At 37.6% G+C, this 16,222-nt stretch overlaps 1 protein-coding gene across 2 annotated transcripts in view; it reads left to right on the top strand.

Annotated features, from left to right (window-relative positions):
• Positions 1 to 16,222, top strand: part of Wasl (WASP like actin nucleation promoting factor) — a 48,573-nt gene extending 32,351 nt beyond the window's left edge. The window contains exons 5-12 of one of the 2 annotated variants that reach the window (XM_039108349.2): positions 744 to 767; positions 3,708 to 3,876; positions 4,928 to 4,970; positions 5,679 to 5,832; positions 7,454 to 7,471; positions 10,580 to 11,097; positions 11,784 to 11,892; positions 13,676 to 16,222. In XM_039108349.2, the coding sequence (XP_038964277.1) occupies positions 744 to 767; positions 3,708 to 3,876; positions 4,928 to 4,970; positions 5,679 to 5,832; positions 7,454 to 7,471; positions 10,580 to 11,097; positions 11,784 to 11,892; positions 13,676 to 13,737 (1,097 nt within the window). In that variant the 3' untranslated portion in view covers positions 13,738 to 16,222. 2 annotated transcript variants of the gene reach the window in all.

Here is a 16,222-nt window from a genome sequence, read left to right as displayed (position 1 = left end):
TGTGTGTGTGTGTGTGTGTGTGTGTGTGTGTGTGTGTGTGTGTGTGTGTCTACATGCGCACGCGTGCGTGCATGCGCGCGTCTCAAATGCCCCTTAATTTTATCCGTCTCTTCCCATGTTCCCTCCCACTCCCTTCCCATTTCCACTGGATCTTCCCAGAAAACCTCACTATCCATCCCCAAATATTTATTGTTTTCCTTTCCTAATGAGATCTCTCTGTTCGCTTTAGTCCCTTACCCAAGACCTACCCTCTGTGGTTCATTGTATTAACCGTAGCTTGTTTGTCATTAGCTTAACAGCTGCTCTCCACGTGCCATTGGTTTCCTAGTCTGTTGTCCGTTGCTTCCCTTGCTATCTCTGCACACAGTCCTTTGAATGTAGGTTTCATCATGTCACTTGTCCTCCCAACTGAGACTTGCTCCAGCTCACAGACTTACACTGTGAGGCTTTATCATGACAACCCTGACAGACGTGCTGACCGGCTCCTTTCCCTGTGTACCCCAGTCCAGCCTTCATGGCATCACTCACATTGTAATCTTAAGTTCTGAGTAAGTTTTTTATTTTATTTGGATATCTTCATACTTGTCTGTTCTTCAGAAGGATTCCTTAACCATCTACACATTACCTCAAGAGTAAGAGTTTAATGAAGTATATTACAAAGTTTTTACTTTTATTATATATATATATATATATATATATATATATATATGTCTGTTTTTAATGCTTTTTTTTTATTCTAACAGAAAAAAGACGAGATGCTCCAAATGGTAAGCTTTTTATGATTATTGATAAAAAAGTTTTAAATTACAATTTAATTCTTGTAGACTGTATATTTATTATGTAGACTGTATATTTATTAATACTGTTTTACTTTCGGGTAATAGATGAAAAATAAGAATATATAATAAGTTGCTCCACTGTTAAGATGGGAGGGGGATTCTTCCCAAGTGACCTGACTCATGAGTAGGCCTTAATCACTATTATGTTAAAATGACTTTAAAGGAGAATTCCAGGCTTAGAAGATATGTAGGAGAGGCAAAAGAAACAGCTAAGACTTGGGTCATTCATTCATGTGTGAACCTTTAATGCAGTTTAGATGTTTTTCCTAATAGATGTCAATATTGTAATGTTTGGGATGTTTATTATATTGTGTTTGGTGAGCATATATTGAGTACTAGTTGTAAAGACTTTGTAGGGGGACCATCTAATTTTGAGAAAACAACTTGAAATATTAAAATACATGAAATCATATAATTAAAATTTTTGGAAACATTTATTTCAATATCCACATGTATTTATAAACTGGCACCTAATTTCTGTGAATAGATACAATTTGAATATTCCTACTGAGAGACTCATAATTTTCATGTCTTTCTTGGATTGTTCTTGGGTGGGTGGTTGATTTTTGAAACCACTTCTACACAGCCCTGACTGTTCTAGAACTCACTATATAGATCAGGCTGGCCTTGAACTCACAGAGATCCTCTTGCCTCTACCTCCCAAGTGCTGGCATTAAAGACTGCTCTTGGCTTTAAGTCTTTAGTTTTATAGTTTTAACCTTTTGATGTAATAGTACTAACTTGTTTTTATTCAATAAGTGAGAAGGGGTTTTTGGTTTGGTTTTTTCATAGTATTGTTAAAGGGCAAAATTATGCTGCCAGTATTGCCGATATATTCATCCTTTCAACTTATAAAAATATATAGTGTACCAACATATCACATATACAGTAGTGAGTGGTGAGTTTTAATTTTTTTTTTTTTCAGTCCAGCAAGTTTTGCACTCTCCACTGTGAGCAGTAGCTTTGTTTTAGCATTACTGCATTTTGGTATGTCACCACTAGGTGGCAGTGGACACCGTAACTATGGTTGCTCTGTTAGCTTATCAGCTCTTTTAAAAATAGAACTGTCAAAGAGACACTTTATGTAGTAGTTACATATAGTCCTAAAATGTAGTTTGGTTATCTGCCTCAGTAGACCTCTGTGCCACCTCTTTCTCAGCCCTGTAACCTTAGTACAATGCTCTGTTTTCATTATAATTAAACAAAAGCTTGAGTTCCTTTAGATTTGAAATTAAGATTATGATTAAAATGAACTGTCTGCTGTCCATAAACATACTGAAACCTCTTTTCTTGTGACAGTTGTCTTGGATTAGGAAGGAGTAGCTCATATCTTCCTGTCCTCCTTGCTCGCTCGCTTTTGGTTTTCTGTTTGTTGTCGTTCGTGCAGACCAGTCTGATCTTAAGCTCAGGTTGGCCTTCCTAGCTTCCTGTTCATTCTTAACTTTCTTCAGAAATACATGAGCTGCTTTTCCAAATAAGATATAAATCAGGAATTCAGATACCTTTAATGATTCCAGTACAATTGAGACTTTCAACATAATTGAAGAATTTTAGTCAAATGATATAATCACTTGTATATCAGCTAATAATTTAGCAGCTCTCAACCTGAGAGTTGTGACCCCTTTGGCAATAGTAGCAAAATTATGATTATGGAGTAGCAACGAAATGATTTTATGGTTGGGGGTCATGAGAATGAGGAACTGTATTTAAAGGGTTGCAGCATTAGGAAGGTTAAGAACTACTGCTATATTTTATTAGGGTTTCTATTTAATACTTTATAATTGTGTTGGGGGTTCCTAAGGCGACTCCCATAGTTAGAGGCTCATAAGGGGAATTCATGAGACTCAATAGATAGTCGTTCTTATTGAAAATATGCAGTGTAGCGAAGAGATGGCAAGCAAAATAAGCACAGAAAACTAGAAGGGATGGATTCCATCGATCTCTGTCTGGTGCCACAGACAATGGGCTGCAGCTTCCAGGAGTCCTTAATTGTGGAACTATATACAGTGTGGTCTAAAGGAAAGGCTCATTAGAAAAGCTTATCAGAGATACAGTGCCTTGCGTTCATGTAGCAGATTACCATGATTCCAGGTCCTTCCTACAGGTAGAAAGCAATAGTAAGTGTAATTGATTGTTGGCACGAGGTTTGAGCACAGTGAGCCCGCCCGCCCTCTCAGGGAATGAATGGAGAGAGAGGTTTCAAAGTTTTATGTCAACACTAATCAGCCAAGATGCTGCCTGTCCTGATTAAGTTTTTATTGCTGTGGTAAAACAGCATGACCAGGAAACTTATAAAAGATGCTTAATTCAGGGCTTATGACTGTAGCGTGAGGCTAGAGTCCATGACCATCACAGTGGAGAACATGCAGCAAACAGGCCAGCATAGTGCTGGGGCAGGAACCAAGAGCTTACATCTTGACCCGAGGGCAAGAGCTAATAGAATGATATGGGCTCTTGAAATCTCAAAGCCCTCCTGCAGTGACATACCTCCTATAACATGGCCATTCCTCCCCCAACAAGGCCACACTTCCTAATCCACCCCAAAGAGTTTCACCAACTGCAGACTTAAGCATTCAAATGTATATTTCATTCAAACCAATGCAAAAGTCTCAACTTTGATTCCTATCTATAACTAATAGCGATATTTTGAAACATTTTGAAAACCGTCACTAATGTAATGAACTTAAGGGAAACTTGGCTTCAGAGAAGAATTTGTCAGAGAATTGTGTATTAAAGAATGTGCTGACTTAAAGTATGAGAGATACAAGAATTTTTAAGTCGAATACATTATACAGTAAATTATAAATTATGATTCTATAAGATTATTTTCTTAATGTGTCTCTCAGACCATTTTGGCTCTCTTTATAGGTCCCAATCTACCCATGGCTACAGTTGACATAAAAAATCCAGAAATCACAACAAACAGGTTTTATGGTTCACAAGTCAACAACATCTCCCACACCAAAGAAAAGAAGAAAGGAAAAGCTAAAAAGAAGAGATTAACCAAGGCAGATATTGGAACACCAAGTAATTTCCAGTAAGACTCGTCTTCTGTGTTCTCATCATTAGAAAGAAAAGAGTGGCCTTGCGTGTGCCAGGCTGGCCTTGCATCTGGGATGTTCCGCCTTAGCTTCCAGAGCAGTAGGTGGTTCTGGGTGTGCACGACTGCACCCAGCTTGACCTTCATTCTTCTTATGTACGCTGAGCTGTTCTGGACTTCTAACTAATTATAGAATTTTGGTTTAGGAGGGTCTTTGTTAATAGTTGCCATAAAATATCTGTTGTGGTAGAATATTCCAACAAAGAACAACTTAGAGGAGGAAGTTTACTTTGGTTACTTTTCTTAAGGGAAGGTCAGCCATCATGATGGAGAAACTTGGCTTCATACAGGAGTGTGAGAGCAGCCTGGCATTTGAGATGCAGAGAGAACAGGAAGTGGGGCCACGCTATAAAACTTCAGTCTGTCACCAGAGATGTACTCCTCTAGCAAGGCTCTACTCATAAAGGTTCTGCCACCTTTCAGATGATACCACTAGCTGGGTCCGACACATGAACCTTTGGGAGGCATAGCATATGTAAAATATAAGGGAATGACTTGTATGCTCATCAGTTTGGGTTTTTGTTTTGTTTGTTTTCCTATTTTGCACAGAATGAATAGATTAAGAAAAAGTAAAAACTCCAAAGGAGCAGGCTTCCAGGGAAGAACACCCATGTCTATCCCTTTTTAATAGTTAGAGATATTTGGGAGTTTTATGTTGTTTCTTGAGACAGTTTGGATCTTCTGTGTCACCCAAGTTGGCCTAGAATTCCAAGTGTACAGTGTGTACTAACAAGCGAGTTTTGTTCCATAAATCTGACAGTTTACTTCTCTATCCATTTGGAAAAAATTAGATATAACTATTTTTTAAGTCCTTGAAAATAATGTTTTTTTTCACTTTGATGTATAAGTAGCGTGAAAGATGTCTGCAAGAATTGTCTAGAAACAAAAGAAATTGGGCTGTATACAACACATTTCAAGTATTTTTATGCATATTTCACAAGTCCTTGTTTGCGTTTACTTTTCTGATTTTATCTGTTTTCCATGCTAGGCACATTGGACATGTTGGTTGGGATCCAAATACAGGTTTTGATGTAAGTATCTTTTTAAGCTGTATTTCCTATTACTCACAGCACACAGATATGCTATGGCTTATCCTTGGATTTTTATTTACAGTTTTTTAAATATTATGTATTAGAATTTGAATGTTCTGTGTTTGTATGCTGCTGAGGTTTGAGTTCATAGTTTTGTCATAGTTGCTAAGTCCCTTAAGGGAAAATTTCTGTATTCCTTCATTATGTGCTTTGAATGCAAAGAGAAAAAAGTGAGTTTTGTTAAGTAATGATGTCAAAAGAATATCTATCAAATTATTGGCAAAATAGTACCATCAGATTCTTAGTATGGAGTTATAGAATAGTCTAGTTTGTTTCGAAACTGAGTATTCTTTGAGATACTGTCAAGGACTTCTGGAATACCACAAAGAGGTCCTTGCCTTCAAATTTTCAGACTGTGGTAATTCAGGATTAAAGCAAATCTTGTTTAGGATAGGTTGCAATAGATGAACACAAGGTCTAATCTTGAATGCACTAATAAAAATATGAATAGAGTGCCCTCTTTGAAAGCATGGAAGAGATGAGATAACATAGAAAATCTTTTATCTTTCATAATAGAAAATTTAGTATTAGCATTTAAATTGCATGACCATTTTAAAAGTCTATGAGTTTAACACAGGTAAATTTTAAGTTTTGCTGTGATTGTTTTGAACACAACTGCCTACTCAGAAGTTGTTTTATCTGTTGTAGCTAAATAATTTGGATCCAGAATTGAAGAATCTTTTTGATATGTGTGGGATCTCTGAGGCCCAGCTTAAAGACAGAGAAACATCAAAAGTTATTTATGACTTTATTGAAAAAACAGGAGGTGTAGAAGCTGTTAAAAATGAACTCCGAAGGCAAGGTAACTTTTGATTTATTTTGACTTTTTTTTTTTTCTGTTTCTTTTAAATTTTCTAAGATTATCTTTATGGTGAAAAACTAAGCACCCCTCCTTGAGCAAAGTCTTTGAATTTGTGTATGACAAATTCAGCTCAGCGTCACTGTATCTTTCATTATTTTGGTATAACAGAAGCCTTGAGCTAGACATGGGAAGATGACCTTTACCCAGCACCTGGGAGGTAGAGCAGGCAAATTCCTGTCTTAGAGGCCCACCTGGTCTACATAGATAACTGCATAGAGAGACTTGTCTTCCAACAAACAAAAACATGAGTGATTATTAGCCTAAAAGTCACCATGTAATCTCTATAACACATTTTCAGAATATAAATTATGTAAAATCTTTGTAATTTGAAATATAAAATTTTGCTTTGTTTTGGCTAGGGTATAATAAAATCTCTTGGCTCCAGAGACCACAGTTTACACCTGGATGTTGAGTAGTTTAAAGAACTTTGTGTTTTGGGTGCTCCCAATATTAGGACAGCCAGATGCAAGGACAATAGGTAGCCTTTGCTGTCACAGTCAGCACGACACACCATCTGCATTTGGAACCAAGTGTCTCCTCTTTGTACTGACACTAGGGAGCTGAGCTAATGCTCCAGTTCAGTGTCCTTGCATCTGACTGTCATTTGAAAGTGGGTATTTAATTACCTTTGTCTGCTTTTTAACTGCTGGCCCTCATTTTAATGAACGTGATCTTCCCTTTTGTAGTCAGTAAGGTTTAGAATCTTTAGGGCCAACTCTGAGAGCAAACAACTTCCAGGTCATATTGCTGCTGTATAACCACAGCCAGTTCAGTAGATACTTGGATTGGGCTGATCTATCTGACTAGCAGGCAAGTCACCCTTCAAGTGGTGTAGATTTAAAACATCTGTGGTTACATTTAGTCGTTTTCCAAGCTGTACAGTCATGACTTATATCCAGGTAAAGGACGATAGATCTTAAGGACTAGATAGGCAGACAGACAGATCTCTCTGCTGCACCCATGGTGCCCAGGGTTAATCGCCTGTTAGCATGTAGTCACACTCAGCATTATTGGACCATCTACATCGCTGTCTTACGGTTTTTGTACCTAAAGAAAAGTAGATCGTACTAACTGGTGTGGGTGAGAACCAGAGTTTCATCGGCCAGTAGTAAGCTGTCCAACATGGGTTAAGAATTGAGCTGAGGGGTTGGGGATTTAGCTCAGGCCCTGGGTTTAGTCCTCAGCTCCAAAAAATAAAGTAAAATAAAATAAATAAATAAAAAAATAAAAAGAATTGAGCTGAGATCCTCTGAAGCAGTTCACGCACTCTTAGTCAGTGAACTGTCTCTCCATCCCAGGGAAATTTTTTTTTATAGAGAGATAAATTAATAATTTATTTTTTAGAGTGAGCACATTTATAAATTAGTATTCAAAGATATGAAAAACAGAATGGAGATGTTAATAAAATTTGTTTTAACCTACTTAGTAAATCTTTTATCATTTATTTTATAGAATCATGAAATCAGATTTATAAAGACAAGCAAATTTGTGATTTCCATCATATCCCCATGTGTAGCTCTTACGTATTAAGTCCATTAACTTATAACAATCTGTTCTTCAGGTCCACCACAGTGGAGCGGTATGTATGTGGAACAGTATTTGGACCACTACTCTGAATTTTGCATGATTTGCTGTGTTGGTTTTTTGAGTAGCTAGCGTTTACATGTGCTGCCCTCAAAACTAATGTTTTGATCATAAAGGTGTTTTTGTATGTAGTTTTTTTGTTTTTGGTTTTCACTGTCACCGTATACCCCTGACTGTCCTGCAACTCCCTCTGTAGAAGAGGTTAGCCTTGAACTCATAGAAATCTGCCTATTCTGCCTCCAGTGTACTGGAATTAAAGGTTCATGTCTCCATCGCCCAGTACATAAAGATTCATGTGTAATAAAAAGAAACATTTCTAGAAGTATAAATATCTTCTATAATCTTATATAATGTAGATTATTTATTGAAGTTCTCTACTAGTAAACAGCTCTTGCTCACAGCACTCATGTTTTATTGACACTATACTATTTTACAATTGATTACACATTTGCTTTTCAGTAACCTGTATAAGATATGTCTATATTGCCTAGAAAAAGGAAGATGTGCAAAAGAATTCTTATTCACCACATGGAATTGTCATCTCAGAGGCTTGCTGCTAAGCTCACCCTTTCTAGTTTTTTCTGAACTCTGGCTGGCTGGCTGTTTAAACTCAGCTGAGCTGGCCCAGTCTCCTCCGAGCTGACTGATTCAAACTGGCTTCCTGCAGAATTGCTCTGCTTAGCCGCCTCCTTACTTTGGCAGTGTATTCCACTCTTCCGGCTCTTTTACATTCTCTGGCTTGTTGTGTCTTCTCCTGTGTCTAGTTTGCTCTCTTTGTAATTGTCTGTAAAACTGCTACCCACTAACTGCTCTGTGCTCCTCCTCTCTCCCTCCCCCTCGCTCCCTCTTTCTCTCCTCTTCCTCCCTACTCCTCGCTCCCTCTTTCATGAGAGGCTCTCTTAAGTAGATTCTCTTCCCTGTGCTGTTCACGTGAGAGTTGGGAGAGTGGGCATATGCTATCTCTGACTCATCTGTCATATTTTCTTCTTTGATTTGTCACTTTGTCTGCCCCTCAATTAGACAACACTTTCAAACATTACTGCTTCCTTCTATAACCTAGCCTTACTTTCATTGTTAGGAATTAAAAATGTGTACTAAGGGTATGTCTGCATTCTCGCTGGATCATATAGACCTATAAAGTCTTCGGATATGATCCCTTGCCAGAGCAACCATGTTACTGGATTAAAATTATCTACAAGGGTGGAGCAATATTAGTGAGAACAATATCATATATTCATTTAAGCACTTGACAATATTCCCATAAATTTATACTAGATAACATTTTTCTGTTATATTTTTATGAGATAACTTGGCATTGGTTCCTAAAAGTATTATGAATTCTTTAATACTATATGACCTTGTAATATTAAATAAGAAATTACATAAGAATTATTACATAAGAAATATAATTACCTACTGGTATTCTTAATAATACTGATGTTGGTCTGAAATAATAATTTTCAAATATGTCATCTTTTTATGTGCCATGAACACAAAGGTATTTTTCCCTTCCTATAAGATTGAGTGTTCTGTAGATTAATCAAGGATATTTATTTATATTTATGTATGTATTGTATATTATATATTTTGTGTGTGTGTGTAGATTAGAAGCATACTTTTTTGTAACATTCATGTCTTCCTCTTTGTTAATTTTCTTTCTTTTAATTTTAAAAATACCAGTTCTCATTCTCCTTCTGGTATTTGTGAACATTTAAAAGATCCTCACACTGGTGGCTGCTGCTTGGGTAACTGGCATCTTGGTGCACCTGACTGTCCTGACTGTGTGTCTTTACTCTTCTGTTAATTCTTTCACAGTTGTCCCTGTGATGTGGTGTGTCTGTAATAAATAGAATACAAATAATAAAAAGTAAGGATTGGTGATAGATTATTTTTAAAAGTGCAGTGAAGTTTTCTGTCAGCTAAGACAGCAGAAGTAGAGAGATGGCTCGGTAGGCAAGAACACTGGCTGCTCATCCAGAAGACGTAGGCTTGATTCCCACCACTCTCATGGCAGCTCACAGCTGTAACTCCAGTTCCAGGGATCTGATACTCTTTTCTGACATCCATGGCAAACAGAATATATGCAGGCAGAATATCATACACATGAAACAGAATGAGTGGAGAAATGATGTAGTACTTAATGTTACATTGATTTGTATATGTCGTTGGTAAAATCATATCTCTAGAAACACAAGATTTAATCCTTAATGAATTTATTCATATTTTCCAATATATTTTGGTATTACAGTTCTTTTGAATTTAAATACATCTTACATCTTCACTAAAGTAGACTAAGAATAGAAATATGACCACTGGGGTGGTGATAGTTTTTTTTATTAGTAACTGCAATATAATTTTAGTTTATAAAAAATTAGTTGATTTAGTTTATAAAAATGTTTCCTAATAATCAATCCAGATCTAAATAAGTAATTGAACATTTAACCAAACAGCCACTGTCTGGTGGTAATACCATGCCTAGGCTCATGTCCAGTTTTTGGTAATATTAAACACAATATTATAAAGTAAAAGGATATATGTAAATTAGATAATGAAATTATGTTTTGACAGAAAGTGTTATGTTTGGGTTAAACTCTGATTGATGTTAATAAATTCTGATAAATTTTGCCATACTATAATTTTGTATCTAAATTTATTTTATGTAAAATATAAATAATCTAAAGGGAAGGTTATCGCTAATTACTATCAAAATGTCATTAATTACTATCAATGTAAGCTAATGTTTACAAGCAAAGTGTTTAATTACGTTGTTAATTAAAGTAAAATGTATATTTTCTTAAATATTTGTGTGTGCATGTGTGCATGTTGCTGGGGTCAACCCTAGCGCATGCTAGACAAAGTTTTACCAATTAGCACTATCAGTATACAGTTGTGTACCGTGTGCATGCCATGCAGGGCCGTGACTCTTCTGCAGAGTCTTACAGGCAGTTGGGAGCTGTTTGATGTAGGTACCGGAACTCAACTGGAATCCCAGGCAAGAACAAACGCAGCTTATTACTGCTGAGCTCTCTTCAGCCATGTGTGGTAAAGTAAGTTGTTTTATTAAATGTTTATGCTTTCATTCTTTTCTCTGCTCTTATTTCAGCACCACCACCTCCTCCACCCTCAAGAGGAGGACCTCCCCCTCCTCCTCCCCCTCCTCACAGCTCAGGCCCTCCTCCCCCTCCTGCCCGTGGAAGGGGGGCTCCTCCCCCGCCACCATCAAGAGCTCCTACTGCTGCACCTCCACCTCCACCTCCTTCTAGGCCTGGTGTTGTCGTTCCTCCACCTCCTCCAAACAGGATGTACCCTCCTCCACCACCAGCCCTGCCTTCCTCAGCACCTTCAGGCCCACCACCACCTCCGCCTCTGTCTATGGCAGGGTCCACAGCACCACCACCTCCTCCACCACCTCCCCCTCCACCAGGGCCACCACCTCCCCCTGGCCTGCCTTCTGATGGTGACCATCAAGTTCCAGCTTCTTCAGGAAACAAAGCAGCTCTTTTGGATCAAATTAGAGAGGGTGCTCAGCTAAAAAAAGTGGAGCAGAATAGTCGGCCCGTGTCCTGCTCAGGAAGGGATGCACTTCTAGACCAGATACGACAGGGCATTCAGTTGAAATCCGTAAGTAATGTGACCTTTTTATTTTTGATTTATTTGTTTGTTTTTGATACTATGGGCTTTTACCACAACTCATTATAGGGTATCTATCTTAGAGACTTACTCTTACCCTTTTATAATTCTTACAATGTTTGTGTACAAAGAAAGGTACACATTTTGGACGAATATCTATAGTTATATAACCCATACTTAACATAAAAATATAAAGTATCTGTTACCGTTGAAAGTTACCTTCCAACAGTCGCTGATCTGATAGCTTTGGGCTAGCTTTGTCTAATTCTAAATTTCACAAAGATGGAATCTTACATTGTGTTTGCAATTCATTGTTCTAGATTTTAAATAAAAGATCTTTTTTAAGAAACTACCTACTAAACTAAGGAGAATTTATAATAGCCCTGTTTGGAAATCAGACTCCACAGGAAATTGAAAGAGTTTTCAACTTTGAAATTCACAGCAGTGATGGTGTCTGTTTGGATTTAGCGAAAATAAGATCATTTTGTCATCTTTTAAAGGTTAAGAGCACTTCCCATATTGCACTTCGATCACAGATAAGCTATCTTACCTTGCTGTATGTGTGCTAGAGGAGGTCCTAATGCTTCTGTGACAAGTACTCTGCCCTCTGAGCTATCAGCCCCACATAGATTTTTGCCAAAGATTTATAATTGAGTTTAATAAGTTTCTTCTCCAAGGTGTCTGATGGCCAAGAGTCCACACCACCAACCCCCGCGCCCACTTCAGGAATTGTGGGTGCGCTGATGGAAGTGATGCAGAAAAGGAGCAAAGCCATTCATTCCTCAGGTACGTCCACGTGACCTCAAAGGAGCAAGCGGGGGTGCTTTTCTATGATATAAACAAAAAGGCTCTGCAATTTCTTTTTGTTTATGATTTTCTTTGTGACTATTTTGTCTGCTAATTGTGTAGCTCACTGATAGGAGTTCACAGCATGATTAATCGTATAGTTTACTCATTGTCTGGTCTGCCTAAAATTTGATAGATACCAGGACAACATAGCCATACATAAAGTAGAAGAAAGACTGTAAGAAGTGATGAATTCATTTCCTATACTGGCCAATGAAATCTTTGACAAGCAGGGTAAACACAGTGATGGACAGAAATACCCAGTGGAACAAGGACAAACTACTGAATAGAGATTTCTGATCAATCGGATCTCTACCTGCAGAAGAATACAGTTAAACTCTTGTCATTCATCCTGCACAAAAGTCTTTTAAATCAAAAGACCTTAATTTAAAACTTGGAATGCTAAGCCAGGCTGTGTGGCTAATTTCTTTAATCCCAGCATGTGGAAGAGTCAAGTGGATCTCTGAGTTTGAGACCAGCTGGTCTGTTCCAGGGCAGCTGGGGCTACAGAGAGAAACCCTGTTTTTGAAAGAAAAAAAATGCTGGAGAGAGGGGCTTAGACTTCTTTTGCTTTTCTCTATCTTCTGTTACGTTTCAGGTTGTGATACTAGGCAATCTGTGTTGTAGGGGAAGAGCAGATACTCTGTTCTTGTCACGCTCACACACACAGTGTCACATCTGCGGCACTTTCTGTCTCTTTATTGTTTTAATATCCTCTCTTATACACTTGGCCTTCATAAGTTTTATGAGGTGTAGATACTATGGAAAATTGATAGATGGTGGACATGTGCTCATAGAATTGGATGCCATCTAAATCTAAATTCATTCAGAGAGTAATGACTGTCCTCCTGCTGTTCAGGATGCTGTGGTACATAGCAGACCAAGTCTTAGCTAGCTGTCATGGAGCTTGTATTTGACTCTGAAGACACAAATTCATAGACAGGAAGGGGAAATGAAGGAGACTGTGGTACTGGGGAAGATTACACAGGATGGTCAGGAATAGCCTCTCGGGGTGGTTCTGTGTGGGATCTAAATGATAGGACAGAAGAAAGAGCTATTTCCAATGATGAAATGTGAAAGAGAAGTTCAGTGGGGGTGAAGGAAAAAGAGGGAAACGGTCATACTAGAAAATGGGTGAGGACGACGGGGTGGAGGGGGGGTCGTTAGAGAGGACAGGAGGACTGGGCAAGTCATGTGTGATCTGGGGTAGATCTACTGGAGAACAGCAACAACTGGGGCAAAAAACGTGACAGTAGGTGTGGACTGTGGTAAAAAGGAAGAGACTTGATGGAAGGAGAGGAAAAAAGAATTATTAACAATTCATATGCCTGTTCACCTGAAAGAATGATGATGTCATTAAAATGGAGTAACAAAATTCAGGAAGAAAAACAGGTTGTGGGAAGAGGACCAAAACTAAAATTGTAGGTTTGCAAATTAATGTGTGAACCCAAAATTTATAAAACTAACCCAAGTTTCATTTGACTCAATAAAAAGCACTGATTGAAATCTTTTTCACGTACGTAGTTAGGGGCTGAACCCCAACCAGTGGATCTCCTGTTCTCATCTTTGATCACCATCCATAGTCTATAGATTGATTTTATTGGATTAATTTTAAACCATCTTAGTAAGTAGATAGTTAAATGTTTGTTAGGAGTTAGTTAGTTGGAAAGATGACTTGAATTATTTATGTGTGCTTTACTCCTGATTTTGGGTTTACTTTTAGATGAAGATGAAGATGATGATGATGAAGAAGATTTTGAGGATGATGATGAGTGGGAAGACTGATCTATATATTATATATATATTTTTAAGGTGAAATACTAAACACTACTTCCTGTCTATTGATCTGTAAAATTATCATGTAAATGTTCTACCAATTTGCTGTATATTTTTGTTGCCTTTTTTGCTTTTTTTTTTAAATTAATCTGTGCAATACCTCATTTAATCTGTAAAGGTTTGTTATAATCCTATATAAAGCTACTCCCTGTTGCTGTGTGCAAGTTTACAACAGGATGCTCACGTGATTTGTGAATATTTTCATTCTATCAACAAGGGAGTTTAATTATGTGTGAGACTGACACAAACCTTAATGTAATTTAGTTAGAATGCCAGAAGGAGAACACTATTTTCATACCCTACTTTTTCTGTACCTAAATTTTCTTAATAAAATTTAGTATAGCACTACATTCTTTTTCAAGTGATGGAAATTTAGTTTCTTTAGCCCCTTCATTTTGAATATGATGCCACATATGAATGTTGAAGCTGATACATTGCACAATACCCTAGACACCACTACACTGATGCAGTTTTTCAAATTCTAGTATTATGTGTTGCTTAACATCACTACAGAGATGCTGCTGAAGAGAGACGGCAGCGGCGGCGCACACCTCCAGTGCAGTAGTGCCTGCCGTTGGTAAGCAGTGGCATCGCATCCACAGGCAGGAACCCTGACGAGGCCTCACTCATGTGCCTGTCCTTGACCAAGGTGATTTTTATGCTGTGGCAAATGTGACAGGCTCTTTTTAGCAGAGTTTAACACTCGTTATCACACCCGACATAGTTTCTGGTAGCATTTTTCAAGGTAGTTTCGTGCATCTAAACAACTGTCATGCCCATATTTGACTCAGAGGGGTGTTGGAACAGTGCTGCAATGGAATGCAGTTATCTTTGTATTTTGCACTTTGTGGGCATCGCTGTATTCAAAGTACCAACCGCCAGAGTCGGAGTTTTTGGCAGAAATATGCACGAATGCTAACCCTTGCGTATACCATATATTTTTATTTTGATGGCCGCTCCAAGTTTTTGTCAAGTACCACGTGTATGTAGAGTTTACATTTTTCTTAAAAGATTGATCGTCCCAATGCAAATTTCTTAGAATACATAACTGATTTGATAGTTTTTTTTAAATAAAACTTTACAGCCGGCACAGTTGTACGCATACTATATGGTATGTTAAAATTAGGGTTTCCTTGCCACTTTACAGTACACTAATCTGCCTAAAGGTTTCATATTTACAGTGATAATTATCTTACCTACCTACTTTAAATAAATTTTAGGTAGATGATTACCTGATTTAAGTGCAGACATTTTTCTCACATTGAGTTGAATGCAGAATGTAGCTTCAAATGTATTCATTATAGTCACAATATCCAACTAAAAATTATGCTATCTAGAAATATACCGACCAAAATCTAGTATTGACATGATCTTGACAGGCTGGACCTGCGAGATATGGTTTGAATTTTAACCAGTTTATCACATAACCTCTAGAGACCATGCATATAATTATTGTCAGGAATAATTTAAAAGGTTGAGTTGCTGAAAGCAGTTAAGTGGTGCAGTAAGATAGTTAAGTTATTCAAAGAATGTTCCCCTCCTCGCAAGAGTAATTAAAGCACATCTGAAAGATTCTCAATGCTGTGTTTCCTGTAAAAACAGTGCTCTCTGCTGCTGGGAACTCTTTCTGCTTACTGTCTTTTCATGTGGCTTGAGCTCTGTGAGACCGTGTAGATGAGGCTGGACGGCTACTACCCACACAGTTAGGGGTCTATAGGTCGGAACTACTTTAAATAAATAGCATCGGACGTTCATATTTCTTTTTCTTTTTGATGTGAAGAAAAAAATTAATGCCTAAAAATGTCTTTGAGATAATGCCAATTCCGATGACCCTTACCTTTTGGCCAAGAAGAAGTTTGGGATCTTTCCAGCTAATTTGCTGTTTGATCAGAAGCTTGTCTAGAGAGCCTCTGAGTTCTTTGAGTTGCATATACATTGGGGGGATATTATTTGCCAAAGGTAAAATTGAGTTTATTCTTTTTCATACAGAAAAGGGTTTTGCTTTTTACTTTGTTTAAAGTCTAAATTACAGGAGCTGTGGGGTTCAGTCCAGGCATGAAGACTAATCCACTCTGAGTCAAGTGTCAGTTGTACAGCTCCGTCCCCCTCGTCTTGCACTATGGATGCCACTCTTCCTGTGCGTCATCTGGAAGCCTCATGGATATATCCAGCTCTGTGCTTGTCTGGTAGCCTTTGCGTTTAACAAACTAGCATGAGGCCTTTTATATCTTAAATGCTATGTGATAGACAATTTCAGCTAGCCACATATTGTATTATGAAATTCATAAAGATTTTCAATCATCCAATTCCATTTATCAACTGAAATTTTGTTTAGTATGTGAATTTTTTTGAAATGTATAGTAAATAAGATGTTGCACTGGTGGCAATTCATCATGGAACATAATAAAATTAATTTGACTCAAATAGTATAAAA

The sequence above is a fragment of the Rattus norvegicus genome, chromosome 4 (genome assembly GCF_036323735.1).
Source record: "Rattus norvegicus strain BN/NHsdMcwi chromosome 4, GRCr8, whole genome shotgun sequence".
Lineage (NCBI taxonomy): Eukaryota > Metazoa > Chordata > Mammalia > Rodentia > Muridae > Rattus > Rattus norvegicus.
Note: the sequence above shows the minus strand (reverse complement) of the source record. Positions and strands in the feature narration are given on the sequence as shown.